Source organism: Neoarius graeffei, chromosome 10 (assembly GCF_027579695.1).
Source record: "Neoarius graeffei isolate fNeoGra1 chromosome 10, fNeoGra1.pri, whole genome shotgun sequence".
In the NCBI taxonomy this organism is placed as follows: domain Eukaryota; kingdom Metazoa; phylum Chordata; class Actinopteri; order Siluriformes; family Ariidae; genus Neoarius; species Neoarius graeffei.
Window position 1 is genome coordinate 1,109,028 of NC_083578.1, and position 18,236 is coordinate 1,127,263.

General features: G+C 50.3%; 2 protein-coding genes across 3 annotated transcripts in view; both read left to right on the top strand.

Annotated features, from left to right (window-relative positions):
• The first annotated feature begins 67 nt into the window (after nt 1-67).
• Nucleotides 68-4,882, top strand: fbxo4 (F-box protein 4). 2 transcript variants are annotated; one of them, XM_060931039.1, is made up of 8 exons: nt 70-543; nt 626-768; nt 999-1,246; nt 2,804-3,018; nt 3,314-3,389; nt 3,460-3,632; nt 3,891-4,069; nt 4,216-4,882. In XM_060931039.1, exons 1-8 carry the CDS (start codon nt 408-410, stop codon nt 4,297-4,299), a joined length of 1,254 nt encoding a protein of 417 aa, XP_060787022.1. In that variant the 5' UTR covers nt 70-407; the 3' UTR covers nt 4,300-4,882. The 2 variants fall into 2 exon arrangements, with proteins under 2 accessions (XP_060787021.1, XP_060787022.1); XM_060931038.1 differs by having other exon boundaries at nt 68-543; nt 3,891-4,302.
• Nucleotides 4,883-13,979: 9,097 nt separating this feature from the next.
• Nucleotides 13,980-18,236, top strand: part of ghra (growth hormone receptor a) — a 56,699-nt gene continuing 52,442 nt past the window's right edge. The window contains exon 1 of the mRNA XM_060931040.1: nt 13,980-14,110. The gene's annotated coding sequence lies outside the window, so the exon portion shown is untranslated. The remainder of the gene's footprint in view (nt 14,111-18,236) is intronic.

The following is an 18,236-nucleotide window of genomic DNA, read 5'->3' on the forward strand; positions in this document are numbered from 1 at the left end:
AGGCGGGCTCAGCCAATCAGCGCTCGAGATCTCATCCGGGACCTTACAGCCGGCGGCAGGCTAGCGGAGTTTGGCTAAAAGCTGCGAGGCTGAGGGAGGGCAGCGGGTCCGGGGGGGAGGCGGAGAGGCTCCGGCGCGCTGCTTCTTACTGAATCTACCGCGCAGTTTCTTTCCAGGAACAGCAGAGAACATTTAAAAGAGAGGAAATGGCGGCTACAGGAGTGTTAGCATGCTGATTAGCCAACATTAGCCTCGTGTTAACGCTGTATGGGAAGTGTAGTTTTTTTAGAATAAAAACTAAAATCCAATGATAAAAAATAAATTACATTACAGATACAAGTCATAACCTAGACGTGTTTTACAAATAGTTATTATTATAAAAAAAATAAAATGGCACTAAATAAATTATGGACTTTACTTCCGGCATCAATGTGACGTCACGGGTCACGTACTCTGGTGCTACGAGTTCCACTTTTGCCACTTCCGGTAAAGTGAACAGGAATCACTCCGAACTGTGGCGCTCTGAGAGTGCTCTAACTACAGGTGAGGTTTATCTCTGAATAATTATTATCTTTATGTTTTTAACCCCTGTGTGTAAGAGTCTAATCTCCTGTGTAAATGTGAGGCGGGGAGATGTTGAGTCCAGCTGCAGTGTTGAGGAGTTTGAGGAACATCAGCCTGTTCGCTGACTCCAGGAGGAGCAGGAGGAGGAGCGAAGGTCCAGCTCAGGAGCTCAGTGATGAAGATTGTCTCCTCCATCACCTCCCTGTGAGTCTCCGTACAGAGCAGGTTATGACTCAGTGATGATCTGAAACATGTCTCTGAGAGACAGACAGATAAACAGACAGACAGGAGGAGGAGGATGAAGTTTACTGTGTAAGAGTAAACACGTTTCTGTCACAGGTGTGAGTGAGTGTGACTTTGTGCTTCTGCTGAGAAGAACACTTCAGCACTGCATGTTTACACATGGCTGGGTGTGGTGTGGTGGGTGTGTCCAGGTGGATGTCCAGTTCCTGATCCTGACCTTCCTGTCCCCTCGGGACCTGTGCAGTCTTGGGGCTACCTGTCGCTACTGGAGCTGGATGGTGCGTGACCCACTGCTCTGGAGGTATCTCCTGATTCGGGACGCTGCTCGCTGGAGCTCTGTTGATCACCTGTCCACTCCGAGACTGCACTTCCTCACTGAGTCTGCAGGGGGAGACACAGAGACACACATGGACACGGAGCAACTGGACTTCATGGCAGAGTGAGTGAGGAAAGGACTGCAGTGGGGACGGTGCTTCAGACACACAGTATAATACAGAGTCGTTATGAAGAGTATTACATCATTACTGATAAAATTACTGTTAAAATAATCTCTCTCTCTCTCTCTCTCTCTCTGCACTGCATGCTGGGAGTTTGCTAGTGGAGGGTGTGGTGAGGTTGGCTGAGAGCTTACATTTCTCTTTCTAACTTTTTTGCTCTTCTTTTTTGTATTATTTGCTAATTGTTTTGTAGTGTTTGTGGTTGTTTGTTTGTGGGGGGATGGTGTCCTCCGGGATGCCGCCCCGTCCCTGAAACATGGGATTAGGATGGTACCGCAACCCACGGTGCCGGTAGAACAGGTGCTGCTCGCTGTCAGAGAGCAGTCGGGCTGCGCATGAACATATGTGCCTCCCGCACGAACAAGGCAGTAGTCGTGTTCATGAAGCACTGGGAGCTCGTTAATCAGCTCGCAGAGGGCAACATTTACATTGATGATGAGTTTGTGCAAGTTTCCCTGCTGGCAGTGTCTTCCGTCCGGGTAACCGTGTCCAGAGTTCCCCCGTTCAGTCCAACCAAGGCGCTGGAGCGAGAGCTGAAGTGCTTTGGGAAATTCATGAGCGGTTTCCGGACGGTGAGTTTGGGTTGTAAGGACGACAAATTGAAACGTGTTCAGTCTCTATGGAGACAGGGGTTTGTTTTTGGACCCTCTAACTCAGACACTGGATGTTTCCTTCCGTGTGAAGTATGAGGAAGGGTTTTACATGGTGTACGCGAGCTCAGGAAACATGAAGTGTTTTGAGTGTGGAGACGTCCACATAGACAAGTAGAACCAGCGGCTAGAACTGCTAGTGAGGAAAGGAGTGGCGTGACCGGCCAGGGGGCAGCGGTGAGGCTGCGGTGACTGGTAGCGGGGGGAGGGGCAGCAGGGTAGTGCTTGTGACTGAGGGTAGGGAAGTGAACAGTGTGATGGCTGATGGTGAGGAGGTGAGGATCGGTGTGACTGACAGTGAGAAGGCGGGCAGTGGTGTTGCTGTGGTGACGGGTGGTGGGGAAGTGAGCAGCGATTGGCCAGCATTATCTGAGTCTGCTCCGCCTACTCAAACTGAGGCTGGAGGCTCCATGCCTGCAGATACGGATGCTGGTAGCTCCGTGACCGGGACTGCTGGTAGTAGCGGTTCAGTGGAAACCACAGAGCTGGGAGAGGTCGGGGTGGGGTGGGGTGGGGTGGGGTCTGAGCAGGACGCAGAGTCTCCGGTTTTGCAGGAGGCTGTCAGACCCGACAGTGAGGCAAAGGAGGTGACGAAGCTGGATGGTCGTTATGGTGACAATGTGACAGATATGGGATGTGACTCTGTTTCTATAGCGGACAGCATTTCTCAAAATGAGGACCTTTATTCACTCGAGGAGATTAATAACTTTTTGGATGAGACTTTTGGAAAAAAGAAGAGAATGTTAAAGATTATTTTCCTGACGTTGAAAAGTTTATCAAATCAGTTACCACGCTTCTCTCTCTCCCCCTGTGTCCCCTGCTGTCCCTCTCTGTCTGTCCCCCCCGTAGATATCTGCGTTGTTGTCCTGAGTGTCGTTCTCCACAGCGCTGCACTCCTCCGTCTGCTCTGTCGTTCTTCCTGCACTCTCTGGTGTCGGACTCGGAGCCGAGATTCTCCATGTTTGGTTCTGGTTTGGAGCAGCTCGAAGTGTCCCTCATGACCGTCATGATGAACTCTCCTCACATCCTGAGTGTGGCGGGAATTCCACAGCGACAGATTAACGGTCATCACCGCGCACACACGCATGTGTACAGTGTGTCTCCAACAGGGGGACGGGACTGGGGTGGATATTTTTTGGGATTAAACCCCACTCCTGTGTCTCCCTCTGTTGGACAGCAGCATCACTACCTGAGCAGTGTGAGGGCTTTAACTCTGTGTCTCGGGGTGTGGGGTCTGCGCCCTCCGAGTACTGTTCTATGCCATGAAGTGGGGGTGTGATTATTATTATTATTTTTTGTTGTTGTTGTTCTCCCCCCGCTGTGTGTGTGTGTGTGTGTGTGTGCGCGTGTGTGTGTTAGGTATTGGATCAGGGATCAGTTTTGTGTACGACGGCCAACACAAATTCAACATCATCACTTTATATTCAACCAACAGGTACACACACACACACACACACACACACACAGCTGATCAACTGATACAGTAACTGTGTGTGTGTGTGTAGTGCAGAGAGAGAGCGAGCACGTGTGGAGAGGTCGAGAGTGAACAGTAAACTCTTCGTTGAGGAGGATGGTGATGGAGCAGGACCCCGGTGTTACAGCGTCGCTCCTCAGTTCCAGGAAGTGTTCCGCTCCGTTAACGGCTTTATTTACGTCGCTAATGCGGAGATGGAGACAGGTGACCCTTCTCCTGTCCTCCACAGCACCTCCACATGGATTTTATTCCTCAGCAGTTTACAGTTAAAACAGTGACAGTTTATTAATTAAAGAACAGGATGTGTTTTTTATCCGTTTGTTATGTTTAATGTTCTGCTGTCACTTGGATTACAGAACTGAATCTTCTGACACTGAAGCAGTTTGTGTTTATCTCTGTGAAGTTTTCACTCTGATTGGGAGAATAGAGATGGAGAAAGTGTGTGTGTGTGTGTGTGTGTAGCTGTAAGGGAGGATGAGTTTGCTCAGATCAGTGCAGTGTTGCAGCCCGTCTATGGTCCACCGTCTCGTCCTCTCCTTGTCCTCTCCTGTGTGTCCAGAGACGGAGAGACTCGCAGACCGAGTGCATGTGTTTCTGTCGCTCATCAGCTACAGCTCCACCTGCTGCCCAACCCATGGATGGTGACACACACACACACACACACACACACACACACACACACACACACACACACACACACACACACACACACACACACTCTGTGTATTCTCAGCAGCACTAATGAGTAAGGCAGGCCCTGACTGAACGATGCTGTGTGTGCGTGCAGGTGCAGGACGTGGTGGCCGAGTCTCTCTCGGGTCTGTTGGAGGGGATCACTTGGTTACTGAGACACTCAGGACTCAGGGTGTAGATCACAGCATCTTATTATAACGTGATTCACTGCGTGCGTGAATGGAGTTGTTCACGAGTGTGACGTCACACAATGACTACGAGAACCTTGTTTACGTCTGAACGCACTTCATGTCTTCAGACACCTGCTGGATTTTTATTCCTCCATTTATTTTAAACATCACATTGAAAGGAATTCAGTCTGAAATCAAATCCCCACGTAACACTGCCATGTTCTGCTCCAGACCCACAGACTGACGCGCAGAAGCTCGGGATGATTGAGTCCCACAGCAGCCTGCTGTTTATATTGATGGCAGATGTACTGAGAGGTGTGAGAGAGAGAGAGAGAGAGAGAGTGTGATCATCCCTGAGGAGGAGAGCGTGATGGTTTACAGTCTGCAGGTCTGAGAGAGAGAATGAAGTTTAAAATGGTTTTTTGAAGTTATTTTTAAAAATGAAAATAAATGTGTGTGTTAGACTCTCCATCAAACTGATTTACTTCACAAGTGTTTTATTAAAATACAAAATTATAACGACAGCTGGTGGTAACCATGGTGACGCTCTGTACGTAACCATGCTGACCACTGACTGTGTTCCTAAAGTAATAGTCCTGTCTCAGTGTTGTATCCATGGTGACGCACTGTATCCGTGGCGATGCGGGGGGGGGGGGGTTTGGCTGCTGTTCATTCTGCTCCTCGATCGACTCGAACGTTCTGCTGTGAACTTTCACTGGGCTTTAATCAAGCACTTCCTGTCTGGTTTTAATTAAATGACTGTTTACAGTAATGTACAGTACAAATAAACACTTTACAGACATTTTAAAGGAATATAAACACCATCCATCCACACACTTGTTATAATGCACACACGATGATGATGATGATGAAATTGCTGAGTGGATTTGTAAGTTGTGGATCTCGGTGTCAGAGAAGATAAACAGCACACTCAGGTTCCTCCCTGAACTCATCAGCTCTGGATGAAATGAGTCACTGCGTCATCCACATGATGCTCGGGGAGAGAGACAGCGCACAGGAACGATTCAGGAGCAGAAAAATATCACCGTGGGAGGAAACAGCTGAGAGCTCAGAGTCCCACTGAAATCCTCAACAACGTGTGTGTGTGGATGGAGATCTGCTCACATCCCCAACACGGTGATACAAAACACTGAACTGCTGCAACACACTCCATCATCCGTGTGTATTAACTCCATCTTCCCTGCATCTTCTCTGTCTTTTTTGCAGCTTCCCTCCATCATCCCTCTGTCGCCTCTGCGTCTTCCCTCCGCCGCCCCCTGGTCTTCCCTCCGTCACTCCTCGGTCATCCCTCCGTCTTCCCTCGGTCACCCCTGTGGCTTTCCTCTCCGTGCGTCTCCCCTCGGTCGCCCCTGCGTCTCCCCTGTGGCTTTCCTCTCCCTGCGTCTTCCCTCAGTCGCCCCTGCGTCTTCCCTCAGTCGCCCCTGCGTCTTCCCTCCATCTCCCCGCGTCTTTCCTCCGTCGTCCCTCGGTCGCCCCTGCATCGTCCCTCGGTCGCCCCTGCGTCTTCCCTCGGTGGGCCTTCCCTCGGTCGTCCCTGCGTTGTCCCTGCATCTTTCCTCGGTCGCCACTGCGTCTTTCCTCTGTGTCGTCCCTGCGTTGTCCCTGCATCTTTCCTCGGTCGCCCCTGCGTCTTTCCTCTGTGTCGCCCCTGCATCGTCCCTCGGTCGCCCCTGCGTCGTCCCTCGGTCGCCCTTCCGTTGCCCCTGTGTCTTTCCTCCGTATTCCCTTGGTCACCCTTCTCTCGCCCCTGCGTCTTCCCTCTGTTGCCCCACGGTCATCCCTCCGTCTTCCCTCGGTCGCCCCGTGGCTTTCCTCTCCCTGCGTCTTCCCTCGGTCGCCCCTGCGTCTTCCCTCAGTCGCCCCTCGGTCATCCCTCCATCTTCCCTTGGTCGCCCCTGTTGCTTTCCTCTCCCTGCGTCGTCCCTCGGTCGCCCCTGCGTCGCCCCTGTGGCTTTCCTCTCCCTGCGTCGTCCCTCGGTCGCCCCTGCATCTTCCCTGCGTTGTCCTTCGGTCGGCCCTGCGTCTTTCCTCGGTCGGCCCTGCGTCTTTCCTCGGTCGCCCCTCGGTCGCCCCTGTGGCTTTCCTCTCCCTGCGTCTTTCCTCTGTGTCGCCCCTGCGTCTTTCCTCTGTGTCGCCCCTGCGTCTTTCCTCTGTGTCGCCCCTGCGTCTTTCCTCTGTGTCGCCCCTGCGTCTTTCCTCTGTGTCGCCCCTGCGTCTTTCCTCTGTGTCGCCCCTGCGTCGTCCCTCGGTCGCCCCTGCGTCGTCCCTCGGTCGCCCTTCCGTTGCCCCTGTGTCTTTCCTCCGTATTCCCTCGGTCATCCCTGCGTCTTTCCTCGGTCGCCCCTGTGGCTTTCCTCTCCCTGCGTCTTTCCTCGGTCGCCCCTGCGTCGTCCCTCGGTCGCCCCTGCGTCGTCCCTGCATCGTCCTTCGGTCGCCCCCTGCGTCTTTCCTCGGTCGCCCCCTGCGTCTTTCCTCGGTCGCCCCCTGCGTCGTCCCTCGGTCGCCCTTCTGTTGCCCCTGCGTCTTCCCTCCGTTGCCCCACGGTCATCCCTGCGTCTTTCCTCGGTCGCCCCTGTGGCTTTCCTCTCCCTGCGTCTTTCCTCGGTCGCCCCTGCGTCGTCCCTCGGTCGCCCCTGCGTCGTCCCTGCGTCGTCCCTCGGTCGCCCCCTGAGTCGTCCCTCGGTCGCCCCCTGCGTCTTTCCTCGGTCGCCCCCTGCGTCTTTCCTCGGTCGCCCCCTGCGTCTTTCCTCGGTCGCCCCCTGCGTCTTTCCTCGGTCGCCCCCTGCGTCTTTCCTCGGTCGCCCCCTGCGTCTTTCCTCGGTCGCCCCCTGCGTCTTCCCTCGGTCGCCCCCTGCGTCTTCCCTCGGTCGCCCCCTGCGTCTTCCCTCCGTCGCCCCCTGCGTCTTCCCTCCGTCGCCCCCTGCGTCTTCCCTCCGTCGCCCCTCGGTCATCCCTCCGTCTTCCCTTGGTCGCCCCTGTTGCTTTCCTCTCCCTGCGTCGCCCCTCGGTCGCCCCTGCGTCGCCCCTCGGTCGCCCCTGTGGCTTTCCTCTCCCTGCGTCTTCCCTCAGTCGCCCCTGCGTCTTCCCTCCATCTTCCCTCCATCGCCCCGCGTCTTTCCTCCGTATTCCCTCGGTCGCCCCTGCGTCGTCCCTCGGTCGCCCCTGCGTCGTCCCTCGGTCGCCCCTGCGTCGTCCCTCGGTCGCCCCTGCGTCGTCCCTCGGTCGCCCCTGCGTCGTCCCTCGGTCGCCCCTGCGTCGTCCCTCGGTGGCCCTTCCGTCGTCCCTGTGTCTTCCCTCGGTCGCCCCTGCGTCTTCCCTCGGTGGCCCTTCCGTCGTCCCTGTGTCTTCCCTCGGTCGCCCCTGCATTGCCCCTGCGTCGTCCCTCGGTCGCCCCTGCGTCGTCCCTCGGTCGCCCCTGCGTCGTCCCTCGGTCGCCCCTGCGTCTTCCCTGCGTCGTCCTTCGGTCACCCCTGCGTCTTTTCTCGGTCGCCCCTGCATCGTCCCTCGGTCGCCCCTGCGTCTTCCCTCTGTCGCCCCTCGGTCATCCCTCCATCTTCCCTCGGTCATCCCTCCATCTTCCCTCGGTCATCCCTCCATCTTCCCTCGGTCATCCCTCCATCTTCCCTCGGTCGCCCCTGTGGCTTTCCTCTTCCTGCGTCGTCCCTCGGTCGCCCCTGCGTCGTCCCTCGGTCGCCCTTCCGTCGCCCCCGCGTCTTCCCTCGGTCGTCCCTGCGTTGTCCCTGCATCTTTCCTCGGTCGCCCCTGCGTCTTTCCTCTGTGTCGCCCCTGCGTCTTTCCTCTGTGTCGCCCCTGCGTCTTTCCTCTGTGTCGCCCCTGCGTCGTCCCTCGGTCGCCCTTCCGTTGCCCCTGTGTCTTTCCTCCGTATTCCCTTGGTCACCCTTCTCTCGCCCCTGTGTCTTCCCTCCGTTGCCCCACGGTCATCCCTCCGTCTTCCCTCGGTCGCCCCTGTGGCTTTCCTCTCCCTGCGTCGTCCCTCGGTCGCCCCTGCGTCTTCCCTCGGTCGCCCCTGCGTCTTCCCTCGGTCGCCCTTGCGTCTTTCCTCTGTGTCGCCCTTGCGTCTTTCCTCTGTGTCGCCCTTGCGTCTTTCCTCTGTGTCGCCCTTGCGTCTTTCCTCTGTGTCGCCCTTGCGTCTTTCCTCTGTGTCGCCCTTGCGTCTTTCCTCTGTGTCGCCCTTGCGTCTTTCCTCTGTGTCGCCCCTGCGTCGTCCCTCGGTCGCCCCTGCGTCGTCCCTCGGTCGCCCCTGCGTCGTCCCTCGGTCGCCCTTCCGTTGCCCCTGTGCCTTTCCTCCGTATTCCCTCGGTCACCCTTCTGTCGCCCCTGCGTCTTCCCTCCGTCGCCCCTCGGTCATCCCTCCGTCTTCCCTCGGTCACCCCTGTGGCTTTCCTCTCCCTGCGTCGTCCCCCGGTCGCCCCTGCGTCGTCCCCCGGTCGCCTCCCGGTCGTCCCTCCGTCGCCCCCGCGTCTTCCCTCCGTCGCCCCTGTGTCTTCCCTCTGTTTTCCCCTTTTGGTCGGTGAGTGATCTGTTCCTGTTTGCTCTGCACTGTTCTCAAGGTCATGATGAAATTTCCATGTAAAACACAATGATTTCTCTGTAAATGCATCCAGCAGAAAAATTAAAAGGTCACTGTTAATAAAATGCAGAGTGTGATCACTGCTGCACCGTTCACTGGGTTCTGTTCATCAACACCATCAGTGCAGCTCCGACGTTCACACTGACCAGGTTTATGGAGGTGTGGGTTCTGATCCGCACAGTTACAGACTGCTGAGTTCAGAACTTTACACTCTGCAAGGATTTTTAGTTCTAAAGAGCCATGAATCCTCACATAGAGCATTAGCAATAGAAGTGTGTGTGTGTGTGTGTATAAGCTCAGCAGTTGGTGTTAAAGGTGGCAGAATGAAATGAATGTGTTAATTTTAGCTTCCAATTTATTTTCATTTAAGTCCTGTTGACCTGCTGGCGACCGACACCATCAACAAGAAACCCACGAATTGGATTAACCCGTTATTGATCCCTCAGGGCTGAGCCTTAATGGAATTCAAGTCTGTGTCTGTTTTAAAGGGAAAAAGTGGTCATTTTCATATAGCAGCAGGTGTGTAAATATGTGATCATAGAAATATATGAGAAACTGTTCACTGAAGACACAAACAGACAAACAAAACCTCTCATTTACATTATTTATACAATACACATTACTTATTTTATATATGTCCTGTGTTCACACTCACCGGCCACTTTAATAGGAACGTGTTGATTGTAAGATCCCTGTTCTTGGCTGCAGGAGTGGAACCCAATGTGTTCTTCTGTTCGGCTGTTGCATGCTGAGATGCTTTTCTGCTCACCACGGTTGTAAAGAGTGATTATATGAGTTACTATATCCTTCCTGGCAGAAAAGCTCAAACCAATCTGTCCATTTCCCTCTGACCCTCTCTTATCAACAAGGCGTTTGTTTCCACCCACAGAACTGTCGCTCACTCACTCAGTGTTTTTTGTTTTCTGCACCATTCTGTGTAAACTCTAGAGACTGTTGTGTGTGAAAACCCCAGGAGATCAGCAGCTTCTGAAATACTCAAACCAGTCCATCTGGATCAAACCAACACCCAGACCACAGTGACAGAAAGAAAGTCACACTGTGAGATCACAATGTTTCCCATTCTGATGTTTGAACATTGTGAACATTAACTGAAGCTCCTGATTTGTATCTGTGGGATTTGATGCGTCGTGCTGCTGTCGAGGGATCGGCTGATTACAGAACTGCAGGTGGATATAGGGGTGTTCCTAATAAAGTTGCTGGTGTATGTGTATAAAAAAAATCTCCTTCTCACCCCCGGGGGGGGAGGTGGTATCCATGTCATCCTCAAGCTCGGGTCCTCTACCAGAGGCCTGGGAGTTTGAGGGTTCTGCGCAGTATCTTCGATGTTCCTAGGACTGCGCTCTTCTGGACTGAGGCTTCAGATGTTGTTCCTGGGATTTGCTGGAGCCACTCTCCCAGTTTGGGGGTTACTGCCCCAAGTGCCCCCACTACCACGGGGACCACGCAACCCTTGACCTTCCACATCCGTTCCAGCTGCTCTTTCAACCCTTGATACTTCTCAAGTTTCTCATGTTCCTTCTTCCTGATGTTGGCGTCAGCTGGGATCGCCACATCTATCACCACCACCCTCTTCTGCTCTTTGTCCATCACCACTATGTCCGGTTGGTTAGCCAGGATCTGTTTGTCAGTCTGGAAGCTGAAGTCCCACAGAACCTTGGCCCTGTTGTTCTCAGCCACCTTCTGTGGTATGGCCCATTGGGACTTGGGTACTTCTATTCCATACTGGTTGCAGATGTTCCTGTATACTATCCCAGCCACTTGGTTGTGCCTCTCCATGTACGCTGATCCAGCTAGCATCTTACACCCTGCTACTATGTGCTGGACTGTTTCAGGGGCTTCTTTGCACAGTCTGCATCTTGGGTCTGATCTACTCTGGTAGATCCTGGCCTCTATGGCTCTTGTGCTTATGGCCTGTTCTTGTGCTGCCATGATTAGTGCCTCTGTGCTGTCTGTCAGTCCTGCATTATCCAGCCACTGGTAGGATTTCTTGATATCAGCCACTTCCTCTATCTGACGGTGGTACATACCATGTAGGGGTTTGTCTCTCCAGGTTGTCTGTTCCTCCTCCTCCTCTGCACTCTCATCAGGGTTCTGCTGCCTGAGACATTCACTTAGCAGTTCATCCTTTGGGGCCATCTTTCTGATGTATTCTCGGATTTTCGATGTTTCATCCTGGACCGTGGTCTTGATGCTCACTAGCCCTCGGCCTCCCTCTTTCCGCTTAGTGTATAGTCTCAGGGCGCTGGACTTGGGGTGGAACCCTCCATGCCTGGTGAGGAGCTTTCTAGTCTTGATATCTGTGGCTTCTATCTCCTCCTTTGGCCAGTTTATGATGCCAGCGGGGTATCTGATGACTGGTAGTGCGTACATGTTGATGGCTCGGACCTTGTTCTTACCATTCAGCTGACTTTTCAGGACCTGCCTTACTCTCTGGAGGTATTTGGCTGTGGTTGACTTCCTTGTGGCCTCTTCATGGTTTCCATTAGCCTGTGGGATGCCAAGGTACTTGTAGCTGTCTTGGATATCACCTATGTTGCCCTCTGGTAGGTCAATCCCCTCAGTCCGGATCATCTTGCCTCTCTTTGAGACCATCCGGCCACACTTGTCCAATCCGAATGACATCCCTATGTCATCGCTGTAGATCCGGGTGGTGTGGATCAGCGAGTCTATTTCTCGCTCGTTCCTGGCATACAGCTTGATGTCATCCATGTAGAGCAGGTGGCTGATTGTTGCCCCACTACGGAATCGGTACCCGTAGCCGCTCTTCGTGATGATCTGACTGAGGGGTTTTTTATATATATATATATATATATAAAATTTATTTATACACAATATTATGTGTGTGTGAAGGTGACGTGTGTATTGTTATTGTGTGAGCTGTTTTCCCTCAGCGGTGCTACACTGACCTGAGACCCAATAAATAACACACACTACAATCACCAAATGGCACAAACACACGCTCATTAGCATTCAAGCACTCAGCACTGTTTAAATACAACTCGCTAATAAAATAAAACCTTTTCCCCTGCCGGTTGTCACAGTGATTCCAAACAGAATGTTCACTTTAATTAGAGGCAAAAATAACAGCAAGGAACACTCAGGTCCTGAGACTCGGCTGCTCATGCGCATTAAAGCGTAAACACGGGCTGTTAGCATTATCCTGTAAACACATTACACTCATTAGCAGCGCGGCTCAGCAGACACAGCACCAACAGATCCATTTATAAATCTCATCACTGATTTTTAAATCTCTTTCTCTTTAAGATACTCGACAGAATCAAACACAAATCTTTACTGATTTTCCTTCACATAACCTTTTTTTTTTCAAACTGGAAAGGATTTATAAAGCTCCTGATTTGTATCTGTGGGATTTAATTAAATGCTAATTAAAATGTCATTAAGTCAAAATGTCTTTCTGTGGTTTATCAAACACATATTGACTTTTACATCATCATTCAGTGATATAAGGGATCGGATTAGCCAAAGCTAATAAACTAAACTAAACACGGAGCACATGGGCTTATCTAGCATGCTAACAGAGCTAGCTAGAGTTTGTAAAGCTGGTAAAGTGGCTAACTAACATGGGCAGGCACCAAAGGGTTAAACCAGTGTTATGTTTGTGTCTTCTCAGCAGAATTGGTCGAGTTTAATTAAATGTGTGTGTTTTCTGGAACAGATGCGAGTTTTAAGCACAGTCCACATATTTTCGACAGGGTTGAGGTCAGGACTTGTTTTAAGCTTCATGTTCTCCTGCTTTATCCTCCACAACCAGCTCTGATGTGTGTTTGGGGTCACTGTCCTGCTGGAACACACAACTGGGTCCAAGTTTCTGATGGTTTGAGGTTATGCTGAAGAATTCTGAAGTAGTCCCCCTTCTTCATTATTCCATCCACTGGCAGCGAAACAGCCCCAGAGCCTGATGCTACCACCACCATGCTTTAACAGTTGGTCCAGTGTTCCTCTGTACCTCTGGTCATTGTGGCCAAACAACTCAATCTTTGTCTCATCTGATCATTAAACTTTCCTCCAGAAGGCTTTTTCTTTGTCCATGTGGTCAGCTGGAAGCTTTAGTTGAATTTGAAGGTGTGAATTTTGGAGCAGGGGCTTCTTTCCTGGACGGCAGCCACTCGGTCCATGGTGATGTAAAACTCACCTGACTATCAGCAGTGTTCCAGCAGCTTCCAGTTCATGGCAGGCCTGTGCCTTGGTGGTTCCTGAGATGTTCCTGATCATCTAAACCAGGTTCCTCTCAGCTGAGGGGGACAGTTTGGATCTTCTTCCAGCAAAGAGGCTTCACCTCCCAATAACTGGTACTTACACATAATTGTTTGAACTGATGATATTGGTATCTGCAGTTGTTTAGAAACGGCTCCAGGAGATGTTCCTGAGAGTGTAAATCTGTGATCCTCTTTTTCAGATCTGCACTCAGCTCCTTGGACTTTCCCGGTGTACTGTGTCTTGATCAATCCAATGAGTGTCAATCAAACCCTTTTTCTACCAGCTGCAATCATCATCACTAACAGGAAGCTCTAACTGCAACTATGTGACATAATTATCAGTCTTTAACAAACTGTTGAACATTAAAGGGTTAGTTTGTTTAAAACTAATCCCCGTGTGGGTGAGGCTGGGCTCAGTGGGGTGTGGAAGGACCAGGAGGTCAGAGTGTTTAATCTGTTCACTGGCTGCATGGGTCTGATTTCTGGCCTCATTAGAGAGCGAAAAGCTGCGACTCTCGAACACGCCACTGAATCGCCTGGGCCGGTGTGCAGGTGAACGGAGAGAGCTGATTGGCTGAGAGACGGAAGCTGGAGGAAGTGATGTCATGCTGCGCTGAAAATGAGTTTATTTTGATGCATAGACAATTATTAGGGTATTTAATATGCTATTTTAAAAATACATTTTGATCTTTGCCCATCCCTGTGTGTGTGTGTGTGTGTGTGTGTGTGTGTGTGTGTCGCCAGGCGGCGCTGTTCTCAGACACTACTTGAATCTCAAAGTCCGAAATCACTCCTGCGGTTTCCACATTTCCATCTCTCTCTCTCTCTCTCTCTCTCTCTCTCTCTCTCTCTCTCTCTCTCTCCCCCCATCACACCATGTTGTTCTGATCCGGAGTGTGTGAGTGTGTGAGAGTTTAAAGCGCGTGCAGGAGCTCGGAGTCCTGGAGCAACAAACACTTTGAGCCCGAGGTGAGTTCTGATCCACCGAACCCCGGGAGAACCGGAACATCCGAGAGAGAGAGTGTGTGTGTGTGTGTGTGTGTGTGTGTGTGTTGACTTGGTATAAAGTTGAGCAAACTGAGATTCTTGTGCTCGGACTGTTACTTTCCACTAAAGAACATTGCTGCGTTTCTCCGTGTGTGTGTGTAGTGACAGTGTGTGTGTGTAGTGACAGTGTGTGTGTAGTGACAGTGTGTGTGTGTAGTGACAGTGTGTGTGTGTAGTGACAGTGTGTGTGTAGTGACAGTGTGTGTGTGTGTAGCAACAGTGTGTAGTGACCCTGTGTAGTGACTGTGTGTGTGTGTGTGTGTGTGTGTGTGTGTGTGTAGCAACAGTGTGTAGTGACTGTGTGTGTGTAGTAAGTGTGTAGTGACTGTGTGTGTGTAGTAAGTGTGTAGTGACAGTGTGTGTAATAACAGTGTGTAGTGACAGTGTGTGTGTAGTAACTGTGTAGTGACTGTGTGTGTGTGTGTGTAGTAAGTGTATAGTGACACTGTGTATGTGTGTGTGTAGTAACAGTGTATAGTGACACTGTGTATGTGTGTAGTAAGTGTGTAGTGACACTGTGTGTATGTATGTGTGTGTGTGTGTGTAGTAACAGTGTGTAGTGACACTATGTGTTTGTGTGTAGTGACAGTGTGTGTGTGTGTTCTCAAAGTGCTTGTGCTTTTCTGCAAGTCTCATCATCCGGAGTGTTATTAGTTTGATTCTCTCGGTGTTGCACCCAGTTTATTTTCCACATCACACTGAGCGCTCCCGGTTTTATCGCAATATTTTCACCTCAGTCCAGGAAAATCTTCAATATTTACACGTGAAACTTCACAATCTGTGTTTACATCATTACAGAGATACTTACTTCAAGGCAGATTATTAAAGCTAATTATTAAACGTCACATTAAATATGTTGAAATATAGTTAACAATAATAATAATCATAATAATAATAATATGAGATGTGATTAAAAAGTTCCAGGGCTGTTGGTGTTGTGAGTGAACGGAGCGAGCAGAACCTCCTCATGCGTCAGTATGCTGTGTGACGTCACACTGTCAACATCAGTATCTGTGTTACACACAATTTTTGTGACTGTGTGTGTGTGAATTTGCAATTTTACACCAACAGCAAACATGGTATTCTGCTTCAGATTCAGGAAATCCACATCAGAGACTCTGGAAATGCTTCAGTAAGGTCAGACCTGGGTGAGGTGTTCGAGTGGCATCACACAGACGTGAGGGAGAGCCGAGGATCCTGACTCACAGTGTGCTCCGGTTCTGGGACACTTTCAAGGGGTGTTGTGCTCAAGCAGCATTTCCAGGGTCTCCATCGCCAATTTCCTGAGTCTGACTCAGAATTTGTTTACTGTCTGCATTCCCAATTAGGGAATGTGGAGTAAGAAATAGGGAATATGGTGTAGGGAATATGGAGTAAGGAATATGGAGTAGGGATTTAGGAATATGGAGTAGGGAATATTGAGTAGGAATTAGGGACTATGGAGTAAGAATTAGGGAATCTGGATTTGGGATTAGGGAATCTGGAGTAGGGAATCTGGATTTGGGATTAGGGAATCTGGAGTAGGGAATGTGGATTAGGGAGTAGGGATTAGGGAACATGGAGGAGGGAATGTGGAGTAGGGAGTATGGATTAGGGAATATTGAGTAGGGATTAGGGAATATGGAAACACGCCTGTACTTTGATTAGAAGAGTGAAATCTGGGATTATAAGCCGTGTATCTGTGAGATGTTAAAGTGGTGTAATGCTGTAACTCGGTGGTTGTAGATTTCCACAGCAGCCGAACCGTTCAGAGCAGATTAATGAATATTTAATTACAGTTTTGTTACACTGTGGAGGTTAAAGGTCCAGACTGAGGCAGTGAGTTAAAGAAAGAGAGAATGTGAAATCAGCTCCCTGAGAGACGTCGCAGCAGCGTGATCTCAGACTGCGCTCACACGTTTGGATAAACTGCAGCTGAAACACAGAGTAACGAAAATATCAAAGAAAAAACGCTCCAGAGGAATTTCTCAAGCTGTGGAACGTCGTCAGGTTTATGTTTTACTTTTTACTGAAAAACCATGAGATTTCGTAAATAAATATTTTTACGCACGCTGTTCTCCAGATCAAACGACAGAGCGATGATTTAACCACAAACTTCTGTGTATGAATTTTCACAGTGAAATAAACATTTTAATGCGAATCCACAGAGCAGACATTTACACACACACACACACAGCGTTTCATTCCACTTTAATCCCGTATGTAAATGTACAGCTTTTCAAAAAAGTTCCAAACCAAAAATATCTCTTAGAATTTCACCTGTAGTGTCTGAGATTAAATAAAAAACAGATAAAATATTCAAAATGAGGACGAGGGATAAAACTCATTCACACCTTCATTAAAGTGAAGGTCATGAGGGTAATACTGATTGGGGTTTTAAACTGGGGTGTGAAAACTTTTGGTACGGTGGAGAGTTGAGTGTCGAAGCTTTTGGTTATAAACAGCAGCAGAGTTTCTGCACCGAGTCGTTCAGCAAGTCGACACACGAGACGGCGGATATTCAACACGTCTCAGGACTCCACTTTAATCCACACTGCATAGTGCACATAACACACACACACACACACACACACACACACGCTGTCTCTCTCCCTCACACACACACACACACACACACACACACACGCTGTCTCTCTCCCTCACACACACACACACACACACACACACACGCTGTCTCTCTCCCTCACACACACGCTGTCTCTCCCTCACACACACACACACACACACACACACACACACGCTGTCTCTCTCCCTCACACACACACACACACACACACACGCTGTCTCTCCCTCACACACACACACACACACGCTGTCTCTCCCTCACACACACGCGCTCTCTCTCCCTCACACACACACACACACACACACACTGTCTCTCTCTCACACACGCGCTCTCTCCCTCACACACACACACACACACACACACACACACACGCTGTCTCTCCCTCACACACACACACGCTGTCTCTCTCTCACACACACGCTGTCTCTCTCCCTCACACACACACACACACACGCACACGCTGTCTCTCTCCCTCACACACACACACGCTGTCTCTCTCTCACACACACGCTGTCTCTCTCCCTCACACACACACACACACACGCACACGCTGTCTCTCTCCCTCACACACACACACACACACACACACACACACACACACACACGCTGTCTCTCTCTCACACACACGCTGTCTCTCTCTCTCTCACACACACACACACTCATGCTTGCTCGCTCTCTCTCTCTCTCTCTCACACACACACTCATGCTTGCTCTCTCTCTCTCTCTCTCTCACACACACGCGCGCTCTCTCTCTCTCTCTCTCTCTCACACACACACACACAGGCACACACATGCTCTCTCTCTCACACATGCTCGCTGTCTCTCTCGCTCACACACACACGCGCGCTCTCTCTCTCTCTCTCTCACACACGCTCGCTCTCTCTCTCTCTCTCTCTCTCACTCACACACTATACACTCTATGTACACTATACACACCTTATACATAAGACACATTATACCTGCTCTATACACACTGTCACACACGCCTCAGTCACACACATCCCGGTGCATTGTGGGTAATCTCTCATCAGTCTCAGCTCATCATATCGTCCAGCTCTGGGACCGAGTTTCAGAAAAGATTCCCATTTCAAAGGACTGCAGAGAGATATCATGATACATTTCACTGATCACTAAAGTGCTACAACATCAGCGTCACTCATTCTGGCACAGAAACACCGTTTCACACTACATACTTTTGTGCAAAAGTTTGTGCACCCTTAAACACACAACAAAAGGAAATATGCAAAAAAATTTATTTTAAGAAAAAAATGCATTTTTGTCTGAATCTGTGTTTTGGATTGTGACACTGTTTCAGGACACAGCCAGATTTTTAAAAAAATATTTTTTTCTTAATTTCTAGAGTATACGAATATTTTTTTGTTGTAGGTTTTTTAGTAGTACTATTTTGCATTACAGAATTAATGGGGGCACAAACTTATGCTCTCCCTTTCTCTGTGTTACATTATGTGTGTGTGTGTGTGT

Excerpts from the sequence above, each read along its gene's own strand:
- fbxo4 (XM_060931038.1), top strand. The coding sequence starts at position 408 with ATGGACTTTACTTCCGGCATCAATGTGACGTCACGGGTCACGTACTCT. Across the intron at positions 3,019-3,313 it reads TCCACAGCGACAGATTAACG|GTATTGGATCAGGGATCAGT; the intron begins GTCATCACCGCG and ends TGTGTGTGTTAG. Across the intron at positions 3,633-3,890 it reads TAATGCGGAGATGGAGACAG|CTGTAAGGGAGGATGAGTTT; the intron begins GTGACCCTTCTC and ends GTGTGTGTGTAG.